This window comes from Pongo pygmaeus, chromosome 1, assembly GCF_028885625.2.
Source record: "Pongo pygmaeus isolate AG05252 chromosome 1, NHGRI_mPonPyg2-v2.0_pri, whole genome shotgun sequence".
NCBI classification, from domain to species: Eukaryota; Metazoa; Chordata; class Mammalia; order Primates; family Hominidae; genus Pongo; species Pongo pygmaeus.
In genome coordinates, this window is record NC_072373.2 from 44,009,208 (window position 1) to 44,031,199 (window position 21,992).

The 21,992-nt window shown below is 51.3% G+C and overlaps 2 protein-coding genes across 5 annotated transcripts in view; both read left to right on the forward strand.

Annotated features, from left to right (window-relative positions):
- BLACAT1 (BLACAT1 overlapping LEMD1 locus) overlaps positions 1-12,348 on the forward strand; it is a 21,141-nt gene extending 8,793 nt beyond the window's left edge. For 2 of the 3 annotated variants that reach the window (XM_063646752.1, XM_054494290.2), the window contains exon 2: positions 6,176-12,348. In XM_063646752.1, coding sequence (XP_063502822.1) covers positions 6,212-6,313 — 102 coding nt within the window. In that variant the 5' untranslated portion in view covers positions 6,176-6,211 and the 3' untranslated portion in view covers positions 6,314-12,348. Of the gene's footprint in view, positions 1-1,010; positions 2,198-6,175 lie in introns of those variants that run through there. The other variant, XM_054494293.2, reaches the window with a different exon arrangement.
- The window catches only part of LEMD1 (LEM domain containing 1), a 70,264-nt gene that overhangs the window by 2,760 nt on the left and 45,512 nt on the right, over positions 1-21,992 (forward strand). The gene's annotated exons all lie outside the window — the stretch shown is intronic.

Sequence of the window (21,992 nt, forward strand, 5' to 3'; positions counted from 1 at the left end):
CAGGGAGCTAAGAAATTGGCCCACGTTCATATGGATAGGAAGGAGCAGAACTGGGACGTGAACCCACATGGTCTGGTGCCAAAACCCATGCTCTTAGCACATCATGCTGCGTATTGAGAGAGTCAACGCCAGTGCATGGGAAAGTACTCTGAAAACCAGGGAGTGCTGTACCCATACGGGAGGTTGTTCTCACGAGATCTCTATTGGATGCACGTCCACAAATTGGCCCCGTGGCCCAACTCCAATCACCCTTTGTCCATCACTGGTTTTGCTTTTCCCACAGGAGGTCGGGGGGAGCGGGGGGATCAGAACAATAGGAGAAGCAAAGAGAAATCCCAAGCCAGCTGGGTTTTTGCTGGGGCTGATCCAGGCTACTTCCCCTCCTGCCCCAGCTTAGATGGTGAAAGGAACAACGCATGAGAATTGGCCAGGGTTTCTTACTTGCCCTGTGGGTTCTCTCATCCAGAGTTCAGAGATGGCTGGCACCTTCCTCCACCTCCCTCATTGTCCAGCTGCCCTGGGCCCACAGTGAGCCTATCCTATTCCCTACTCTGCTCTGAGGCTGTCCAGGCACCTGATTTGCTTCCCTTAACTCCTGATCTCCTAACTGGAAAGCCAGGTTAGAGCCATGCCCCTTTCCTGCCCCCTGCAACTGGGCCCCTCCCAGGAGTCCTGTTGTTCAGTTTGCCTGGGTAGTCCCCAGCACTGGGCTCGGCCTGGGAGGAAGGGTACAGACGAGCCATTCCAGAGATTATACCTCTGTAAAGCTTTAGCAAGGCAAGGGACTTCATAGGGATGGTTGAATAAATGTTTGTTGAATGAAGTGCGAACTGGGAGAAAAGATGGATGGGGTAAAAGAGGTAAGTTGCCACCAGCAGGGACATAGAGCAAGCCCACAGCTCAGCAACTCACCCGAGACAGTCCTCGCTTTGCTGGGGCTGGGCCTGGCTTTCTTCTGGGGGTTACAAAGGTGGATCTCCATTCTATTCTTTGTCTCTTGGCTACTGCCAATGGGACAGGCCTGGAGAAGATAAGCAATTGTATATTCCACATGATTGTTCAACTACATTGAATAAGCAAGTTGCCCTCATGTCCCTTCTCCCTGGAGGATTCACAGATCAGAGGGCTGTGTGTGTCCTGTCCCCTGCCTGCAGACGGCTGAAACTTTATTCCCAGCGATCTAAGTCTTTTTTACAGTCCTCAGATATACCCAGCATAAGGCCTCCCTTGCGAGAGTGGGCCCATGTTTAACAACACTGAATTCAGATGACTCTCTCTTATTGTATTTGTTCCATTTTTAGTGGAAATAGAGTTTGACTGCTAAGCCCTACTCCTTCCTAAATATAAAGACTATTGGGGACAAAAAAAGTCTCTGTCCCCATCTTTCAAAAGTTTGACATTAAAGTTTGACCTTCGGGGTTCATTCTGGCGCTGACAGTCTGGTCCACCAGGTTCCCAGCTGCTGCTGCCTGTCATGTTGCCCATTCTTAGAGTGGGCCAGCCTCTGCCGAGCCAGGCTGGAAAACCCTGGGTGCAGGTCACAAAGACATTTCAGGACTATTGCTGCTCTGACCTCTCCAGCTCCCAAGAATCTCAGAACCACTGAGAATGCTTGGCTGCCCTTGCAGTCTGGAAAAGTGGAGGGAGCTTTCTCCATAGGTGGGCAAGCAAGATACAAGGGCCGCTGGCCTGGCAAGCTAGGGTCTGTGGTCTCTGAAGGCCACTGGAGGCAGAGGCCTTGGCCTGTGATTCCAGAGAGCTCGGTGAGCCAGAGGCTAGAGCTCAGGCTCAAGCAGGCCAAGAAGGAGTTAACCTCCAAGGAGAATGTGGGCTTCTCCCAGACTGGAGGTCTGTGCCCAGTTTTGCTGGTGCCAACTCCGGGAAGAAGTCCTGGGATCTGTAGTTTGTGCCACCACCCACCCCTGGCCTGCCTGTTTATCAACACGGTCTTGTAGACTACAGTTCCCAGAAACCTGCAGAGGCTAGGCTTTGGGGGAAGGGGTGGGGCAGGAGGCTCCGTGGCGGCCAGAGGGAGAGGGAGAGGGAGGAGGTGGGGAGAGAAAACCCAATTCACCCCCTTCCTTTTTAATTCTTTCTCCTGGTGTGTCTGCTCCACCGCCCGAGCTAATCCCCCAAATCCGGTCTCCTAAGCCGCAGCTGCTTCCCTTCGCAGTGATGAATGGCTCAGGGAGGGAAGGTGAATTCATATTTTAATTACTGAGGCGCGGTGCTAAGGGAGCCGGGGAGGGGGCGGAGGGCTCAGCTTTGTTCTAGAGGCGTCGAGGGCACACCCTCCTTACTGGGTCACTTCTCTTTTGCCCTTTACCTGGGGTGGGGGGTGGCAGGGAGTTAAGGTGGGGGTTGCCTTGCTGAGAGTGCCTCTGCTCTCTGCCTTGGGAGATGAAGGGATGGGTCATGGGGGGCGCAATATCCCTCTTCTTGTTTATCAGAGAATTCCTGGCATGTCCCAACACTTTTAAATAGCTTCCTAGCCTTCCACCCCCGCTGCCGCCCACTTTGATGAAGGACATTGCCAAAATTCGAGACACCTAGGAGTTTGTGGTCTGCAAGCCTGGGGCCCTGGATTTCTCTTTATCTTACTTTCTGGCCTGCTCTGAGTCTCCTCTTTCTCTTGGTTCTTCCACATGTTCATGCTGTCTCTGACTCACTGCCCCATTTTTGCCAGAGGTGCAAGGGTTGGAGGACCCCGGGAGAGTATCTGGCACAGAGAGATGTGGGGGTCAGGCAAAAGGAAGGGATCAGCAGGGAGGCCGAGGAACCTCCTACTGGTGGGGGAGGATGGATGCTCTATGGATTGGCATCTCTTCTGCTTGGCTCCCACAAAGCTGGCTGGGCAGAGCATCGTCTGTGCCCCCAGACCGTAAACCGTCTTGGACCTGAGCTGGGAAAAAGCCAGAGAGGAGGATGGGGAAGAAGCCAGGGCCAACAGCTTGCAGTCAGATGCAGCCAACTGTGTGGTAGCAGGAGGTTTGTCCAGTGTCCACCCTGCCTGTCCGTCCTATTCTGGGCTTCTGTTTTTCTGGGGGCTGTTTTTCCATTCCTTAGTCCCTCCTGGACTATGGGCATGGAAAAGGAGGGGGAGGATGGGAGGGGAGTTCCCATGATGAGCTCTGATGAGTGGGGAGTGGACCCAGATGCTACTCCAGACTCCTCCCCCTCAAATAGACGCAGCAAGGGGACCTGACTTCAGGGAGCCTCCAGCTGGTACTAGAGCCCTCTGCCAAGGGTGAAGGGGTAAAGTCAGGGAAGAGAGTCACAGGACTCCTGCCCGAGTAAAGCAGAGAGGAGCAGAGACCACAGCCTGGCAGAGAGACTCCCCATGTACCTGCTGCTGGGGACTCTGAGGGAGGAGTGGGGTTCACAGTGGGCAGGGACACTGAAATGGGTTGGAATTCTCTGCCCCATGTCCCCCCACTTCAGGGGCTGGCCCAGCAATCTGCATGCTGCAGACAGAGCCCAGGCAGCCTCCAGGGCATGGAGTTGTGCACCTTACAGTGAGGACCCTTTTAGAGATCCTGTTAGAGAAGAGGAAGGATAACCAGAGCACTTTAGAGCAAAGATCTGAGCAGAATAACCAGGCCCTGTTTATGATACTTTCTGCTCTTAGATACAAGGACCCAGGAATCCCACTGAGGCAGCCAGCCCTCGAACACCTCTCGAGAGCCAGGCTGCAGCCCCTAGCCCAACTCCTGGCCAGCTTCATTAGCTCTTCTTTCCTCTGATGTGTAGGTTCTTGTTCCTGTGACCTCATACCCCATCCTTCCCTACAGTGACAAGCTGAGCAAAAAAAAGCCAGGATTTTCTTAAATTCCCCAAAGGACTCTGGGGAGGAACGGGTTATTTAAGGGGGTATATTTTGCTGTTTTTAAGAAAAAACAGTCATTGAAAAGGAACTGGGGTGAAAAGGGAAGGGGATCGATGCACCCTGGGGCCAGAGACCCTGAGCTGTACCTTGACCTGTTTGTGGGGCTGCTACCTGCCTGGCTTGTTTTAGTTGTGAGTTCCTTCCCAGATTAGCCTTGTGCCTGTCAATTTCTCCCCGTGTATTTTTCAATAATCATGGGAATGCTTTGTTGATCATACCCTTGACTTACACACCCAGCAAGAGAAGTGCACGAGTGACAATAACTGATTAGGTGGGAATCCACCTGCCCTTCCTCCCTCTTTCCTGATCAAGTTAGGATTCCAGCCCCTTAGGTTTGGGGTCTTAGTGTTAAACCTTGCCTAATCTCCTGGTACGCTGAAGTGAGGTAATGAAGGCCCAGAGAGATGTAGCCACTTGCTTAGAATGACACAGCATGTTAGCATCAGAGCCAGGAATAGAACCCAGGCCACCTAAGTCCCAGATTGGATCCCTGTCTCTCTCTAGGTTTGTCACAGGAGGGATCCAGAGATAGCTGCAGGGGATAGATCTAGAAATATAGTAGTTGTGTCTCGGCTCTATATATATCCTGGAGGTTGCTCTCTGCTAACTATATATACTCCACCAGAGTGGGTGTGTAAATGATGCTGGAAATCGGGTTATTAAATAACCAGCCTACCTACCCAGGCTGACTCAAGCTGGGCCTCCTGCCCATCCAGCTGGCCAGTGGAAATGCATTGCACCTATTAATTACAGCTATTAGCTGTATTACTGGGACACTGAGAGGCTGAGGGAGGGGAGAATCTTGACAGGACTTGGCTCCACCGGGCACCGTGCTCGGTGTGGGCCTCGGCTCTGTCTGGAGAAACACAAAGGAAGTTTTTCCAAAAGGGCAAGGTTGTCCAGACCAGTGGAACTGTCCAGAGAGCCGCCACCTGGGCCATGCCACGTTCCTCAAAGGCAGTGAAACCACTTTGCACATGTGCCTTGCTAGGGTAGCCCAGGACATCCTATGCAATCTCTATTGCTTGAGATTGGAATTGCTCTATTGGAATAGGCGCCTCTTGCTTCCCTATTCCAAACCTCTCTGGCATAGCCCTGTGCCTCCCTCCTTCCCCGCAGCACTTGGGCTTCACTCACCTGCTTGCCCCCATGTTCTTCCTGGAGAGAGCGGTGATTCAGACCAGGCCCGGGCCTGACCTCCATGCAGGGCGCTTTCCTTCCTTTGTTCTCAGCTTCTCCGCTTGAGTGGCTTGAATGCACTTCTGCTCCCTTTCCACAGGCCCAGGGGCAGAGGAAGGGCAGAGAGGTGAACTGGAAAAATCTGCAGGTGGCTAAGGCTAGGGAAACCTAAATGAGCCTTTGGAGAAAGGGATACTCTTGCAGACTGAAGCTGAGCTCCCGAAGCTCCCTCTCTTCCCCAGCCAGACTGCCACAGATACCAGAGCGGCCCCTGGCTCCTGCTGAGGGCCGGGTCAGCCAGAGGTGGGGGACGACGTGTCCAGCTGGGGCAGATCCAGCCTCAGCCTCTACCTCAGACTTATGTGCCAGGGAAGAAACCATGTCTTTACCCTTTTGTATCTACCTCTCAACCCCTTTGCCCAGCATAGGTGCTAAATAAAAGAGCCTGTTGGCTAAAAGAACCCTCTTTGCTGTCTGTTCTCTGCATGGTGAGGATGGGATTTGCATTGCTCTGAGCAGTCAAAGGAAGGGCATACTTGCTCCCTATAGGCTTTCCTAGGGTGTCAGACAACTTGGGGTTGTTAAGGAAGGGAGGAATCTGACTCGGTCCCAGGTGTCAAAGTAAAGCTACACTGGATGAAGGGGTCCGCATTTGGATGGAGGAGGGCCTGTCGTGTGTGCAACCTGCAGAAGCGAGTGGAAGCCCCCAGCTGGAACCTGGTGGAAGGTGGCACAAGCCAGAGGCTATTTTAAGCCAGCTTGCTTCCTGTTCCCCAACCACAGGTGTATGGTGATGAGGTGGGGCAGAGCGGGTGGGAGGGGAAAAAAGGAGGCAGCAGCTGGGCCTTCTCTTTCCTCCCTTGGACTCACCCAGTCTCCAATGTGAGGAATGACATCAGCTCCACACAGATCAGGAAACACTGAGGTTTCAAAGAGCTGTTGTTTGGAGGCCTGACTCCTCCCCCAGCCGGTGTGAGAGACCTAGTGGGCCGCCTCAGGGAGTGGCAATGGCTGGGCCAGACCCAGAGGGTTGTGGGAGCATTAACCCCAGCTTGCTTCTCTCTTCCTGCCTTTCTCCTTCCCCTCTCCCTCCCCTGCCTTTCCCTGCAGATCTCTGGTGAGTGTTCCCCCAGCCTGGCGTAGGGCATGCCCCAGTTCACTTTCGCCTGCTTCTGTGGTCTCCACGGCTTCTGCAAAATGAAGAGGAAGAAGGAGGAAGTTCACAGAGAGCGGGAGACGGCGGTGTGATCAGAACCAGGGCCCCTCCATCAAGCCCCCAGCAGGTCCCAGGCCTGATGGTGCCCGCTTCTGGCTGGGGCTTGGAGCAGGAAGCCATGTGTGTATCTTTAGTCTTGATTTAGCCAGTGCTCTTCTCAGCCTGACTCTCACCCGAGGGCATCAGCCTCCTGTGTGCCTCTCATCCTCCTCATGCCCACACCCATTAGCTTCCAATTCTCAGCCCTCCTTGGAGAGAGGCCCCAGCCACACAAGGGGGAACCCCAGGACCTGCCGCATGCCTTCCAGAGACTGAGAAGCCCCAGGGAGGCCAAGGAGCGAAACTTCTTTCCTGCCCTGACAGCTTCGGGGGACTCTTCTCAGGGTAACCGCATGAGGGATGTGCCGCCTTGGGCTAGGAGAGCTGTTGATAAATGGGAAACTGGCTGCTCTAGCAGAGAACCTCCAGCAGCCCTGACCCTGGAGAAGGCCTCCAGGGCGGAAGTGTGAGACTCTCCGGGGATTCCAGGACCTGGGGCAAGAGTCCTTTTCCAGCCCCCTGCCAGCATCCTCCTGGGCCAGGTGGGGCCAGGCCTGAGGTGGCCAGCCCGGTGAGGAGGAAGGCAGAGGTGGCCAGCGGCTCCGTGGCTCCCTCTGTTCTTGCTCTCCAGAAAGCAGTGTTTCCTCCAGCCCCAGTCCTGACCCACCCACGTTCATGATGCCTGTGCCTCCTTGCCAGCATCACAGATGTTGGGAGGCCTGTTCCCCAGGCCCTGACTCCCCTCCTCAGGGACTGTCTTGCCGTGGCCAGACCAAGGGACCCCTTTCCTGGACTGAGTCGTGCCCTCCCTCGATTATCCTGTCTCCCCTGCCTTTTTCTTCTCTCCTCAGAAGCCATAGAGGGAACTGCGATCGTATGTAGTGCCTTCAGTGGAAACTCTTGGGGTAGGGGGACCTCTAGGACCTTCCTCGACTTTTCCCCTCATCTCCCACCCCAGCCAACCTTCCAGCTTCAGCCTCTACCCTTAGCCCCAGCCCATTTCCAGGAGGTAGGAAGCAAAAGAAAAAAGCATTTCCTTCTCTCTTTCCTTCTTTCTTCCTTCCTCTCTCCCCCCATTTTGGTATAATTTAGCCTTTTGTCTTTGATCCTGGAGTTCTCCGGGGCTAGAAGACATGCAGAGAGGAATGCCAGCGGCAGAGATGCTTCAGGCAGATTCTGTAAGCCTGTTCTCCCTCATCAGGAAACAGCTCAGCCAAGGAACAAAGTCAGACCCCCTCTAGCTCCCCAGGGACAGAATAGCCCTTCTGACAGATAAACAGGTGACCTGGGTAGAGAGGTCAAGGCCCCAAGATAGGAGAGTCTGGGCTCCTCTTTCCTTGGAATGTGGGCCTCTCTGGGCAACTAGGGAGGGCAAAAGGCTTCCTTGGCTGGTTCGCCCAGAACCTGGGAGAAGCAAAGGCACATTCTATGCTGGCAGCCTCTGCCTGCCCAGCTCATGCCCACACTCAGGGGCCTTTCCTGGGCTTTGGGCAGATTTGGTGGGATTCAGGTTGTCTTTATGAGGCTTGAGCACAGCTTGAGTTCCTCCTCCCATCCTCCAACCCCTTCCTTTGCCCCTACCTCCCAGCCCCCACCTTCTACAATGTTATTTCCTTTTATATCCAAAGAATTATAAACAGAAGTCCTTCCCTCAAGGGAACAGTGAGATTCAGCAATAAAGGCCAGTGGGGTCACAAAGGACAGAAGAAAAACTCCCTGGTTCTTTGTCCTCTTGGATAGTAGAGGCCTTGGATGAGGCAAAGAGATGGGCAGAAAAGTTACCTTGATACAGAGGCCAGAGAGCCTCCTGGAGGGCATGTGTGTCCCTAGTGGTCACCTGCGAGGCTGCAATCCTAGAGAAGTCACTTCTGTGGCAGAGGATGAAATTGTATCCCCGGAGACTCAGAGGTATTGGGTATTATGTCCTGACCACACGGGCTCACCAAGAGGACAGGTCAGGAAAGTGGAGAAAGTACGTCCTGGGGAGCGGGTGGCCAAGGAGAGCTTTCCCCATGTGTGCCTCTCAGATCTTGGCAGGGATTGCAGCTGCAGGGGTTTGGCAGTGAGCCCATCCAGAGAGCTTCCTCCCCCGGGAGAACTCCCTTGGCTCTAGAGGGATACTAGATATCTTGAGCCCTGGCTTTGGGAACATGGGTGGGGTCCCAAGGTCAAAGTGTTCTGAGTGGAGGTCCAGTTGTCCTCTGCCTCCAAGCTGGCAGCCTCTTCTTCACCCAGGGCTGAGGTTGGGGCCAGCACTGCAGCTGGAATTGTCTGAGTAGGAGATAGCAGCCAGGCACACCCCAACCCCACATTCTGTTGTCCCTCAGTTTCCTTCTCAGGGAAATGGGGACTTTGCTCCTTTTAGCATCTCAGGAAGCAGTCTGGACACCTGTGCCCTCCTCTAGGCCCTTGGATGAGCCCAGGGAATAGGAAAAGGCCAAAGCAGCCCCAGCATTTGCAGACCCTGCGCCCTGGGCCTCTGACTTCGGGCCAGGCTTCTGCTCCTTCTGGGGTGGGCCTGGCTGCCCTGCCTCCCCATCCTCTCTCCATGGTTCTCTCCCAGAGACTCCACCTTGAGGTGGGGGCCCTGAGCTCTTGGGGTGAGGGAGGGGCACATGGGTAGACGATTCTGTGGAGGAGATCAGGCCTCTTGTTCTTGCTGTGTGGCACTGATTCCTCCTTGCAGATGGATGAGGGGGTCAGTTTTCCCCATCTGTAAAGCGAGGACTTCCCATGGCCATTTTCCCTCTTGGGCTTCAGGCTGTTGAATGGAAGATCGAGAAGTGTGAAGGGTGCTTAGGGTCTTTGTGACTTGAGTGTTGCCTAGGACCCTGGTCCACAGGACCCAAGGGGTTTCTTGTCTCAGGTTGAAACCTTTTCATTAGAATGTCATTTCCTTCTCTGCTCCCAGGGAAGGGCTTTTTGCATGTAGCATATGGGTTCATAGAAATATATAGGGAGACTGTTATTTTTAGAAAAAAAAAAAAGAGCAATAATTAACTAACTGAAATACACATGAAGTGTTAGAGTGGGATGCAAGGAGCACTGAGCTGGGAGCCAGATCTCCTGGCTTCTAGCCCTGCTTGGAAACTAATGACCATGTGACCTTAGACTAGTCATGTCTTATTTCTGAGACTCAGGTTTCTCAACTATAAATAGAGGATTACATGAATTTCCTCTTAAGTCTCCTTTGGAGTCCAGGGCTCTGTGAGTCTGGGAAGTTGAGCCTCAGTGGGGCATAGGGTTGTGGAACCAGAGGGTCGCAGGTTTCCTCTGCCCTCATAGATGCACTCTGTGCAGACAACAGACATACCAGGAGGGTAGATGGAAGTGGTATGGTGGCTCTGAGAAGTGAGAGGGGGAGTGAGAGGGAAAGGCAAGTCATCCAGAGCTTCTGCTAGAATCTTCCCCTAGCCACAGCCCAGGACTCCTTGCAGTTCTGCCTCTCTTCCCTTCTACAGCCAGGCCCAAGGGGAGTAAGTCAGTTGGCCTAGACTCTGACTCCAGGTCCTGTCTAGGCCATCACAGGTGCCACTCTTATGTACGTTCTCACTTTCTCTCTGTCACATACACACAGCATCACCACCACCACCACCACAACCACCTGCAGATAGATGCTTAAGTGATTCTAGAAGAGATCTCAAGGACTGGCGTTCTGCTCCAGTTATGTAACCTATGGGCTTCCCTTTGCACAGCTCCTCATGTGCCCATCTCCATGCTGATCAAACCACCCCACCTCATTCCTTGCCTTCTGCAAGGGGAAGTACCTCAGGCTGGAGTTTGTCCTGTCTACAGACTGAATATGCATTTTGCCCAGTGGCTGGGGATGTGCTGGTGGTGGAATGTGCTGGTGATCATTTCTGGATGGAGAGCCACAACCCCCCAGTGTTCTGCCATGACTGACTCCTGACCTTGGCAAATTGCCTCCTCCCTCCCAGCCTCCTCCATAACAGGTGGCGATGAGTCCCATTTCCTCCCTACCTCACAGGAAGGCACGCATTATAAAGGGCACACTTATCAGATGTGCCCAGATGTGGCTGGAACTTTTGGAGACAGATACTTGGTTCACAACTGCAAAGGTGGGCTTTCGCCAGAGAAAATCTCTGGGCTGCTGAGTTCAGTGGGCTCCTTGCAGGCTGGTCTAGGAAGTCTGGTGTTCCTCCTGAAGGTGGCTGCTATGTCCAGCAGGTGATCAAGCTGACAGTGCCACAAGAACCAAGAAACAGAATCTGTTCCCAAGCAATGAACGTTCTATCTCTCTGACCCAAAAGCAAGAGCAAGAGAGAGCTATCACCATCATCACCCTGCTCCCAACACAAACACAGCCCCCCAAGTCCATATTGCTGACAAGGGTGTCTGGCTTGTCAGGGTGAATCCTCTGGACCCCCAGGCCATCCCTGGAGTGGTCAGTGCCCACTGTGTCGGGGTTGTTGTGGCCAGTCTGCCTGGGTTCCCTTCTCTAAATTTCCATGGGATAGGAACTATAGATCATGAAGAAGAAACAGGAACCTTGACTCTTCACAGAGGAGCCCAGGAGGTCAGAACCATCCACCAGGAGGGTGAGCGGTAGCTGCCCAGGGCATCCCTGGAGGAAGTCGTCATACTGAGGAAGAAATTGCAAAAGCCAAGAGCTCCCAGACCTGGGCAGCTCAGGAGCTGGCAGAAACCCAGCCCCCCAAGTCTGGAGTTCAAGGGTTTTCCTCGTGGGCTGCTGGGCTGTCTCTTTCCCTTCTGGGGCAGCTGTCTCTCCTCCTTCAGCTCATTCCAGTGTTCCATCTGAGGGGCGGGAGGAAGGCAGGAGGGGGAGATGGCAGGACCCAGACAGATCCTCAGGACTCTCCCAGCCTCTGTTGCCATGGCAACACTGCTATTTTTATCCCGTTGTTCATGATGCTCAAAGCTCTAACTTTCTCTGTTCCAGAGAGGCCAGGCTGGCTTCTGCCCTCATCCTTTAACACAGCATCTTCTCCCAGAGGCCTGAGGATGCGAAAAAGTGATGGAGAAAAGGGGAACCCCTTAGGTCACCTCTCAATCAGAGGGAACTGTTTAACAGGGGTTTGTCTCTGCCCTTTTGAGCCTTTGGTTTTCTACCTGGCTCAGGCACCCAGATTTATGTTTTCTAGATCAAAACTCCGCATGGTCTCCCTGAGAGACTGCTCCAGAGAAAAAAGAGCTGCCAATCAGGATGGATTTTTTCCTACACAGGTATGACACTGCAGCCACTTCCCTTCTTGGGAAAATTAAACTTCATTCTGAAGAATGTCCTGTTGGTGGTATAAGCCAACCCCTGCCCTCCTAAAAGGGGATAGATAATTAAATTTGGTTAATTAGCAATCGGATTCACTGGGGAATTGAAACCAGTACTTCCCTTTCTTCTGTCCCTCCACCAAAGAACCGGAACAAATGGCTTCATGTCTTTGTCCAGTCTTTCTGCCTAAAGCAAAATAGCATATATTCTCCAGGCTGAAAAGTAGATTCCTCCCCACCCCTACTCAAGACGGCCACATTTTAATCCAGGCTCTTGAAGACAGGGTCTAATGAAAGGATTTCTGTTCTTTCTCTGTCTGTTCCCTCTGGCCCAGCTTCCAGTTCTCTCCTTATGTCCCCACATGGCAGTGGCAAGAGACCCCTGAGAGTCAATGGTGCTAACGTTCCCCACCTATATACCCCTAAGTAGTTTATCGAGATTTGAACCCAGCACCTAGGTGGCTGTGTTAGGTGGATACATTTCACATCCTCAAGACCATGACCCTGGCGACAGGTCTGGATTAATTCTGTAAAGTAGCAATCTATATCATGCTAAATTCCTGCACTGAGGTTCTACCTCGTCTGAACTGACTCGTGGATGGTTAAGTTTCCTGGGGTGGCTGGAACCCATTTACTAAGCCTCTAATTGGTTTCATTTTGGCTCAAGTTGCATGGTTTCCCGAATCTATGCACCTGGAGTAAGCACTTTTCTGGTTGCCACTGAAAAGCATGCCGGCAAACGCTGCTCTGTTAATTGCTGTAATAAACAGACTTTATTATATCCCTTTGCAGTAAATGGATTATGTTGTCAGGGTAGAAGGGGCATCCGTGTTTATTTCGCACTGTAATACACTGCAGCAGCAGAAGCTAAACATTTGTTTCCATCAAATCTGCTGAGAGGAGGGAGAATGGAGACTGGGGGGAAGAGTCAGGAGAATGGACATAAAGTGAGGTTTTGGGGCCAAGAAGGAGGCTTTGGGAGACACCCCAGGTCTCCTGGAACTCCGTGAGCCTCACTTGTGCTATCTCTAAACTGAAGGAAGCCAGGCCTCATGCCTCTTACCATCTCAGAAATAATAGTGGGATAAAGCCAGCTAGAGTGGGTGGGTGTGGGGAACACGGAAGGTGGTTTAGGACTACAATGTGATCATGTAGTCTTAAAGGTGCTTTTAAGAAAGAGAAGGGGCCAGGTGCACTGGCTTATGCCTGTGAGGCCAAGGTAGGAGGATCACTTGAGCTCAGGAGTTAAGACCAGCCTGGGCAACATAGCCAGATTTCGTCTCTACTATATATATATATATTTAAAAATTAGCCAGTCATGGTAGCATTCACCTGTAGTCCCAGCTACTTGGGAGGCTGAGGTGGGAGGATCCCTTGACCCTGGGAAGAGATCATGCCACTGCATTCCAGCCTGGGCAACAGAGCGAGACCCTGTCTCAAAAGAGAAGAAAAAAAAAAAAAAAAAAAGAAAGAAAAGAATGCTTAGTTGGGCTTCTCAGAACTGAAGACTGTATTCACAGAACACATGGGAATTTTCAGACATAAAAGAGAGAAAGATGCTGTAAGATGGCATAACATTAAGAACAAGAATTATTACATCATGTATGTGATTATATATCCATAAAGCTGTTTGAAAAAGAATTATTATGTCATAACTCCACTTGGATGGGGGGAACAGAGATTCCAATGATCTATGAAGCAGGAAGCCCTGAGAGAGGGCAGAGAGATCAGGCCATCAAGTCTAACCCCAAAGCCAGTCTCCTATAAGGCAAGAAGTGATTTGGGGCAGGATGAGACTCAAGTATCACACAGGCAGCTGTTGTTTAGAGCGGTGGATTGACTGCTCCTGAGAGGGCTGGCTGCCTCTTTTGCAGGCTCGGCCACCATGACGCCTAGCACAAAGCACTCACTAAGTGTTTGTTAAGTGTTCTGGGGCAGATATGACCCCAAGCCTTTCCATCTTCAGGAGTCCGCCAAGATGCCTGTCCCAGTCCCTCTGCTGTCTGCACCCCAGCCTTCACCCTCTTGCATGGGGAAATGTATGCTGTGCACTGCTGTTGACTGAATCTGTTCTATCAATATTGAGTCCCAGCCCTATGCAAAGCCCTGTGGGAGGGGCTGCAGGAGAAATGTAGGAAAGCCAGACATTGCTCCAGCCCTCGAGAAACTCACAATTTAATATTATTTTTCTTTTTCCCAAGACAGAGTCTCACACTGTTGCCCAGGCTGGAGTGCAATGGTGCAACTTCAGCTCACTACAACCTCTGCCTGTTGGGTTCAAGCCATTCTCCTGCCTCAGCCTCCTGAGTAGCTGGGATTACAGGTGTGTGCCACCATGCCTGGCTAATTTTTGTATTTTTAGTAGAGACGGGGTTTCACCATGTTGGTCAGGCTGGTCTCGAACACCTGACCTTGTGATCCCAAAGTGCCTCCCAAAGTGCTAGGATTACAGGTGTGAACCACCACGCCTGGCCAATTTAATAATAATTTAGAAAACAATGTGGCAAGCCTCAAAAATGCCTCAGCTAAAGTACAAGCAAAGTGCTCCAGGGCTTCAGAGGCCTGAGAGAACACAACTGTAGAGTAGGGAAGAATCAGGGAAGGCATCACAGAAGAGGTGGAATTTTTATATTTTTTATTTTTAGAGGCAGGGTCTTGCTCTGTTGCCCAGGCTGGAGCGCAGTGGCGCAATCATGGCTCACTGCAGCCTCAACCTCCCAGGCTCAAGTGGTCTTCTCACCTCAGCTTCCTGAGTAGCTGGGACTACAAGCATGTACCACCATGCCCAGCTAGTTATTTGTAGTTTTTTGTAGAGGCAGGATCTTACTATGTTGCCCAGGCTGGTCTTGAACTCCTGAGCTGAAGCTATCCTCCTGCCTTGGCCTTCCGAAGTGCTGGGATAACAGGCAAGGGCCACTGTGCCTGGCTGAGGTGGGATTTCCCAGGGACCCTCCTCTCTTCTTTGCCAGCGTCTACAGACTTCTGCCCATGGCTGTATGTATGCACGGACAGAGCTAGCAATGACCCTGCCGGCAGGTATGATAGGAAGCCTCTTCTGTCACAGGTGAGCCATACTGTTCCCAAATTCCTCTCCTCTCCAAAGTCTGACATCTGAAATTTCATGAGTGCTTCCTCTCTTTGACTTCAGCTTTTGATCTCTTGGGGTTTGTAACCCAGAAAGGAAGCAAACACTGGGCAGTTTTCATGCACTTGTCCCACAGCATCAGTGATTACCTCAGATTCCCTCTTGGAGCAGGTTTTGTTAGGATGAGGGGAAAGAGCGTGGGAGCAGTGCACACCGGGCCAAGGAGGGAGAGGCCCCACCCGGTGGGAGACCGGGAGCACACAAAGGAGGAGTGGCTGGGGGCTCTCTGAACTTCCCCATCTCATTGCACTACCTGGCCAGGCCATGCATGTCTACACACACTTATGCTTGTCCACTCTTCAGCCCTCCTCCCTCCTTTTCCCTTCCTCTTCCTTTCTCTAACTCTTCTCCTGCTACCTTTTCCCTACCCTTCTTCCAGAGAGACAGTGAGAACCTCAAAGACATCACATGGTGTCTGTCACGCCCCACCACATTGCCTGGGGCCAGAAGATTGGGAAGGGACTGCAGGCTGGTAATCCTAAAGATTCTGTGTTGGCCGGGCGCGGTGGCTTACCCCTGTAATCCCAGCACTTTGGGAGGCCGAGGCGGGTGGACCACGAGGTCAAGAGATCAAGACCATCCTGACCAACGTGGTGAAAACCTATCTCTACTAAAAATACAAAAATTAGCTGGGCATGGTGGCGCACACCTGTAGTCCCAGCTACTCTGGAGGCTGAGGCAGGAGAATCGCTTGAACCCGGGAGGCGGAGGTTGCAGTGAGCCAAGATCGCACCACTGCACTCCAGCCTGGCAACAGAGCAAGACTCAGTCTCAAAAAAAAAAAAAAAAGAAAAAAGAAAAAAGCTTCTGTGTTGTTGTTCTGGCTTTGCCCCAGCTAAAATGTGTATTGGTGACCAGACAGACATGGGACTTTGTCTGGACCTCAGTTTCCCCTACTTAGAAAGTGGGTGGAACTCTGCCTCCACCACCCTTCCACTCAATTGGCTACGGAGGGAAGAGCACAAGACTTGTTGTCTTTACTATCTGTGGCAACCTAGAGAAGTCACTCAATCTCCCTAGACTTCTGTTTTTCATATGGAAAATGCAGATAATAATACCCACAAGTTTTTGCAGGGGTCAAGTCAGATAGCCTGTGCTCAAGTGCTCACCTAGCTCCCGGCCTGGCACAAAGCAGGTGTTCAATATGAGTTAACTGGAAGGTTCGTTGAAAAAATTAGGAATCGCAAGTGTGCATGTTGCACGTGTCACATGTTCCACTTCATCTAGCACGGTGTTGGGTACGAAGTAGACATTCAGTCAATATGCACAGGTCAAATTGAACTGAAAACAGGGTATGGAGAGGTCAGGAATGATTAAATTAGTTCACTTGTGTGTTGGCTAACGTCTCCTTTTTCAGGTAATAGACAAGAAATAGTGTGTAAATCTGCTTATCCCCAAAAGGCGTGTGACCTGTGCGGTGAAAGTGAGCTGGGGTCCTCCGCCCCACCCCCAAGCTCGCTGGGCGCTCTAGGACAAGTCTCTTCCTCCTGCTGCATTTTAGGGAGCATCCTGCAGACGGCGCTCTCCCATCATCTCAGCCTCTGCCGAATTGAGCTGGGGTAGGGAACGAGGGGTGAGGGGAAGTGTGAAGGAAAAACAGCCCCACGCGTCACTCACATATTTACATCTGAACTGTCAAAATAGTTATTTTTAAGTCGAGTTCCGTCTGCTGCGGGTTTAAAACTGAGCGGCGCGGGGGCGGGGCGCCCCACTGCGGAGGGAGGGCGGCTGGAGCGGCGGCCTGAGTGCTCGTGCGCAGTGCGCCTCGCCGGCTGCTTGGGGGTCCCCCGGCTGAGTGGGAAGCTCCTGGGGCAGTGTGGGCGGGGAGGTGTGCGTGTGAAAGACCGGCTCTTCCTTTGGCCACTTTGCACCTAGCTGGGGAGCTGCGTAAACTGTTGGCGTCCGCGTGATCGGCCATTCCTGGTCCTCCAAGGTGATGGGCGGCTTTCTCCTGTCTCATGGGAACCACGCATCCCATTCCAGGAGGGAGATCTGTCTTGTTCTTACCTCCTCTGGATGACTTTGGTTGTCCACCCCTACCCCACTCTCCCACGCAGTGCCTGACAACCCTCCGTCTGGAAATTCTCCATAGCCTCCCTCTATACTTCCTAGTTACAACTGGGGTCCATGCCCATCTCTAAAACAAGACTTCATGGGCTCCATTCAGATCCAGGTCTGATTTGAGGATGCCCCTCCACCCAGCCGTCTGTAGCACAGCCCTTCCTAACAGGGAAGGAGCTGGGGGCTTCTACGGGAGCTGGTCAGCGCTTGGGCGGGCCTGAAGCCGAGGACCCTTGGGTGTGCAAGCAGCAGAGAGAATGACTTGGCCTTCTATGTGGCAAGAATTCATTTTTCTCTGCAAAGTGAGGAGCCTGCTGGTTTGACACTCAGGATGCTTCTTTCTCGCTCTCTCGATTGCTCTTTCAGGGGCAGTGGGATTTGAGACAGACGCTGGCTGGCCCTGCTGCCATTAATATGTGTCCCAGCCCTGTCCAATGTCTGCTCTGTAATGAGTAGTGTTTCGGAATGTCACCTCTGTTAATGGGGAAGCGGCACCTGTGCACAGCCGGAACCACCTCTCTGTCTTCATTAGGCAGTCCGCGGCCTGGCTGCCGGCTGCCCTCGCTGGGTGACAGATGATGGGGATGAGGAGTGAAAGCAGCAGCCTCCTGCTGTCCAGGATTCATTCCCAGACAATGACCCCAAATGCCTGTCCCTGCTCCCCCCACCCCCCCAACATCAAAATAGCCGAGAAAAATGCCCTTCTCGGGCAAGGTGCGGCAAGGACAGATAATAGCTAAAAAGCATGCTAAGGAGAGTAGAGGAGTCATTTCCAGAAACAGAGACCTGCGCTAGCCACTGTGATCTCCGGTTTAGATTGCATTTGGGGGTCTCTTCCTCCCCCAACCCCGGCTATCTCCACAGGCCATCTTTTATGCCTCTTCTAATAAATCTGTCCACCATGCAAAAGTCACAGTGTGAGGGCATAATGGATGTTCTAATTCCAGATTTCCCTCTAGCCCAGACCTGCATATGGCCTCCCAGCAAAATCCTGATCCTTTTAAATCTCAGCCCTCATGTCTGCCTGATACAATGCGGCATTGAAATGAGCCAAGCCACAAAATGTCCTGAGACATTGACAGGGCTTCAGAGGACCCCTACCATCATGATAAGATCAGCCTTTGAAACACACCACCAGCGTGGATATCATATTCCTCTGGTTCAGTTCAACGTACCCACCCTCCTCACAAGGCTGTGTTAAAATAGGTGCAGCATCTCCTTCATCTCCTCCGCTGCCCAAGCAAATTAAACTGGACCAGAAGTGTCCTTCCACACTCTCTAGGTCATTGGAGATGGAGGTGGGTTGGGGCCACCTGTGGAGGGTAGAGATGGTGGTGATGATTACTTGGAATTGCTTGAGGCAACTGTCTGATCCAGAAGCTGCATGGATAGCTGGTTACTTGACTGGGGCTGGCAGTGGAAGTGGCTTCCCATTGCCAGGCCCTCACTTTGAAAGGCTGTGAGGGAGCCATGTGGAGATCTGGACTTTTCCCATGATGTCTCTTCCCTGTCTCAGGGAAGGGCACCTCAGTTTACTGAGATATTCAAGCCAGAAATCTGACTCACTCCTGACACTCTCCACTCTCCACCCCACCTTTGATAGGTCACCAAATTCTCAAATCCTATTGGTTCTCCCTCCTAAATCTCCCTCAAATCTATTTCTTTTCATCCCCACCTAGTTACTTAGACCAAGCCAGCATCTTTTCTCACTTTGCTCTCCAGTCTACCACCCTCTCTCTCATGCTACGCCAGCCTCCCTGACTTTTCTTGCCATTCCAGGAACACGCACATGGTCCTCCCTGACTATCCAGTCTAAATCAGAGCGCTTTCCTCCCAAGCCTTTCCCTGTCACATCAGTCTGCCTCGTTATCACATTCTGAAAAGCTCTTGTTCACTCCATTTGCTTGTGTGTCTGCTTTTCCCTCCTAGGACAATACGCTTCAGGAGGGCAGGAACCTCGTTTGCTTTATTTAACCTTGTATTCACAGCACCAAAATTAGTGCAAAGCATGTGGTAGGGTTCAGGAAATATTTGTTGAATGAATGAAGGAATGGTTTGCTGCAACCTAACGATATTCCTGTACCCAGTCCTGCACCCTCCTCTCATCCCCTCCATAGCACCTCAAGGGCTCTTTCTCAAAGATAACTGTCATGGCATCACTCCCCTGCTCCAAGCTTTTTGGTAACAGGATTGGCAAAATGTTGACAACTGTTGAAGCAGGGTGAGGGGTATATGTGGGTTTCGTTATGCTTTGACTTTACTTGTTTGTAATTGACTTCTGTTTGTTTTAAATGTTTTAAAATTATGGAAACAAAAAACCACCATAAAATCTTCAGTGGCCCCCACTGTCCTTAGGATAAAGCCTAAGAGCTCCTTATCCTGCTTCCTAGGCCCTTGGCCGTCTGGCCCTCTGCCAGACTTCCAGCCTCACCCATTGCCGATCACCCAATTGCCTTCCACACTTGGGATCCTCAGGCAACATCCACACTTCTCCTTAGTACCAGGAGCCATTATAATGCTCTGGAACAGTTGTTTGTTTCCATTTCATGAGTATGGAATTGACTAGATTTTTTCTGTATGGCTGCTAGAAGGCCAGGTCAATTCGGAGATCCTCCTGCACGTACAGACTATGTATCAGCCATGAGAGTTTCCATCTCAGCCTCATTCCTTCTCCATTTTATGCCGCTGCTTTTTCTGTCTTCTTTTTCTTCCACTTTTATTATCTTTCTGTGACTGTCTTCAGATCCCTGCAGGTACAGAGTCTCCTTTAAGCCATGGGAATGCAACACTCCTGGATTCTAAGGACAGAAATGGATGTCCCACAACCTCCTCGCCGTCTTGGTTTGTGTGGTCTCCTATTTCATAACATTGCTCCTTACCATGTGTACTGCGGTGGAAACCCATTCCCCTGAGTGTGCTCTCTGTCTGTCTCTCTCTCTCTGTCTCTGTCTCTCTCTCTCTCTTTCTCAAATGTTCTTTTGAGAAAAAGCAGATCCTGACTGGCCTTTATTACGAGAAGCTACTTTCAGTTTCCCTGAGTTTCCAGGTAAAGGGGTGAGCTATGATATCAAATGAGATGGGGAGATGCCCCAATCATGAGTGATGTCCTCTCGTCAGCAAGAATCCCAGTGCAGGACCCCAGAGCCATGTTGTCGTACTGGGGCCTTACTCACAGTTCACACTTGTGAGCACTTACTGTGAGCACTTATAGAAAACAGTGTTTTTAGCTCCTGAGATGTGTTAACTCAGTCCTTAAAAATTCTGGAAGGAATGTACTGTTATGACTATGTTTCCATTTCACAGATGTGAAAGCCAGGGCCTAGCTAGTAAGTGACACAAATGGAGGCAGTGATACAAAAATCCAGGATACAACCTGAGGCAGTATGACCCCGGAGCCTGTTCTCCTAACCACTCTGAAATTGCCTCTCAAGGTCCCCTGGGGTTTCCTGAGCTCCTGGTTGGTGACTCTGGTAATCGAAAGCCTCCCGGCATCTCCTCCACTACTGTTCATTATCATTTCACAGAGTGACTGGGGTGAGGGACATACTTGGTCTCCTTCCCTGCCTTCTTTCTCCCATCCTGCCCTGCCTTGCTAGATTACTCTTCCTGACAGCCCTGAACACCCTCCTTCAGAAGCCTCCAGAGTGGCAACCCATCATCAGCTGCAGAGGGCCCCAGACTGGAAGGATCCTGGAACCTGAAGGGACCTGGGGGCCTAAACACCCTCAGGGAAATCCTGGAGCTCTCTGTAAGCTAGTTCAACCATATTCATCCACTTAGCTAAAGCACATCCTTTGCTGAAGCCAGCCTGTTCTCATCCCCACTTCTACCCCCAAGCCTTGTTCATGACATGCCTTTGCCTACAATGCCCATCTTTCTGCTTCCTGCCAATGCAGACCTTACCTGTTCTTCCCACTCTGAGTTCCACCTCCTCCAGGAAGCTTTCCCTGAACAACACCACCCCCAACCAGGGGAGATTTTTCTCTGTTTCTGACCTTCTTCGGCATTTATGGCTACCACTGTATTGGTATATGATTATGAACTTTCACTTCTTACCTTTGCCCATGTGTGTTTCTGGTTGGTTTCTCCATCTAGAATGTAATCCGTTTGAAGAACTACATCTTACATGTTTATCTATCCCTGTGGGTTGTCCAAAATTTCTTGCATGCGGTTTATTATCATAAATCTCTGTATGCAGGACTCATAGGATACCAGGAAAGGAGCCCCCAGCTCATGTTTACCAGCATCAAAGGTCTGATTTGCCTTCATGACAGGACGGGAGGCTAGGACCGTTTAGGTTTTAAGCAGCAGCTCAGAAAATAGGGTAGAAGGATATCTTCCTAACTTTGTATAGCAGGGAAAGTGTTCCTTTAAGTGTACTCTTCTTATGAGTCCAGTGTGTAAAGCAGGTGAGGGTGGAGTTGTTCTGGCTCCCCTGGAGTGGAGCTGCTCTGTGTCCGCCACCCCTCCATGGCAGCTCCAGGCACTACGTAAGAAACCTTGGGACTGGAGTATCATAGTTTCAAAAATTGCTAGGAAAAATCACATCTTACTCCATATAAAAAGAATTTACTAATTTGGATTATTGAAAGGGGAAATTATATGCACTCATTTTATTAAAAGCATATTTGCTATTATGTTATAGAATGACAATTAGGCAGCATTTTCCCCTTTGTTATACACATTTGTTGTTTTTTTCCCTCCGTCAACCTTGTTCATGCCTCATGCTTTTGAAGGGAAGATGCTTCTGCCAGAACCTTCACTGCATTTGAGTAAAAGCTCTGTTTACTCTTCCATTTCCCCCACTACACCGGCTGCTCCTTGTGAGTAGAGTAGAGTCTACTGGGCTCACTCGTTTCCTCATCTGCAGCCTTAGCAGGGTGCCTGGTATGTAGTAGGTGCTCAGTAACTGAACTCCCAAGGGGTTTGAGTCTTTAATTATACAGCCACCTCTCAACGAGCTAGACCTGGCTCACGAGCTCTGCGGATGATCCGTGGTGAATTTTAATGTGGTGTTGGCATCCTCCTGCTGCTCAGCTTAAGCCTGAGCTACTTCCCTGTCCTCCCCCTCCCCACGTCCCCACTTCCCCTGCCCAGCTGGCGTGGGCTCAGAGAATATTAGTTAATTTTAATATTAGCCTAGGAAAGATTAATTAGGAAAGCAAATTTGCTCTAAAAGGTGTAATTAATTCCTAAGCCAAATAGAAGAGGGCTATGGA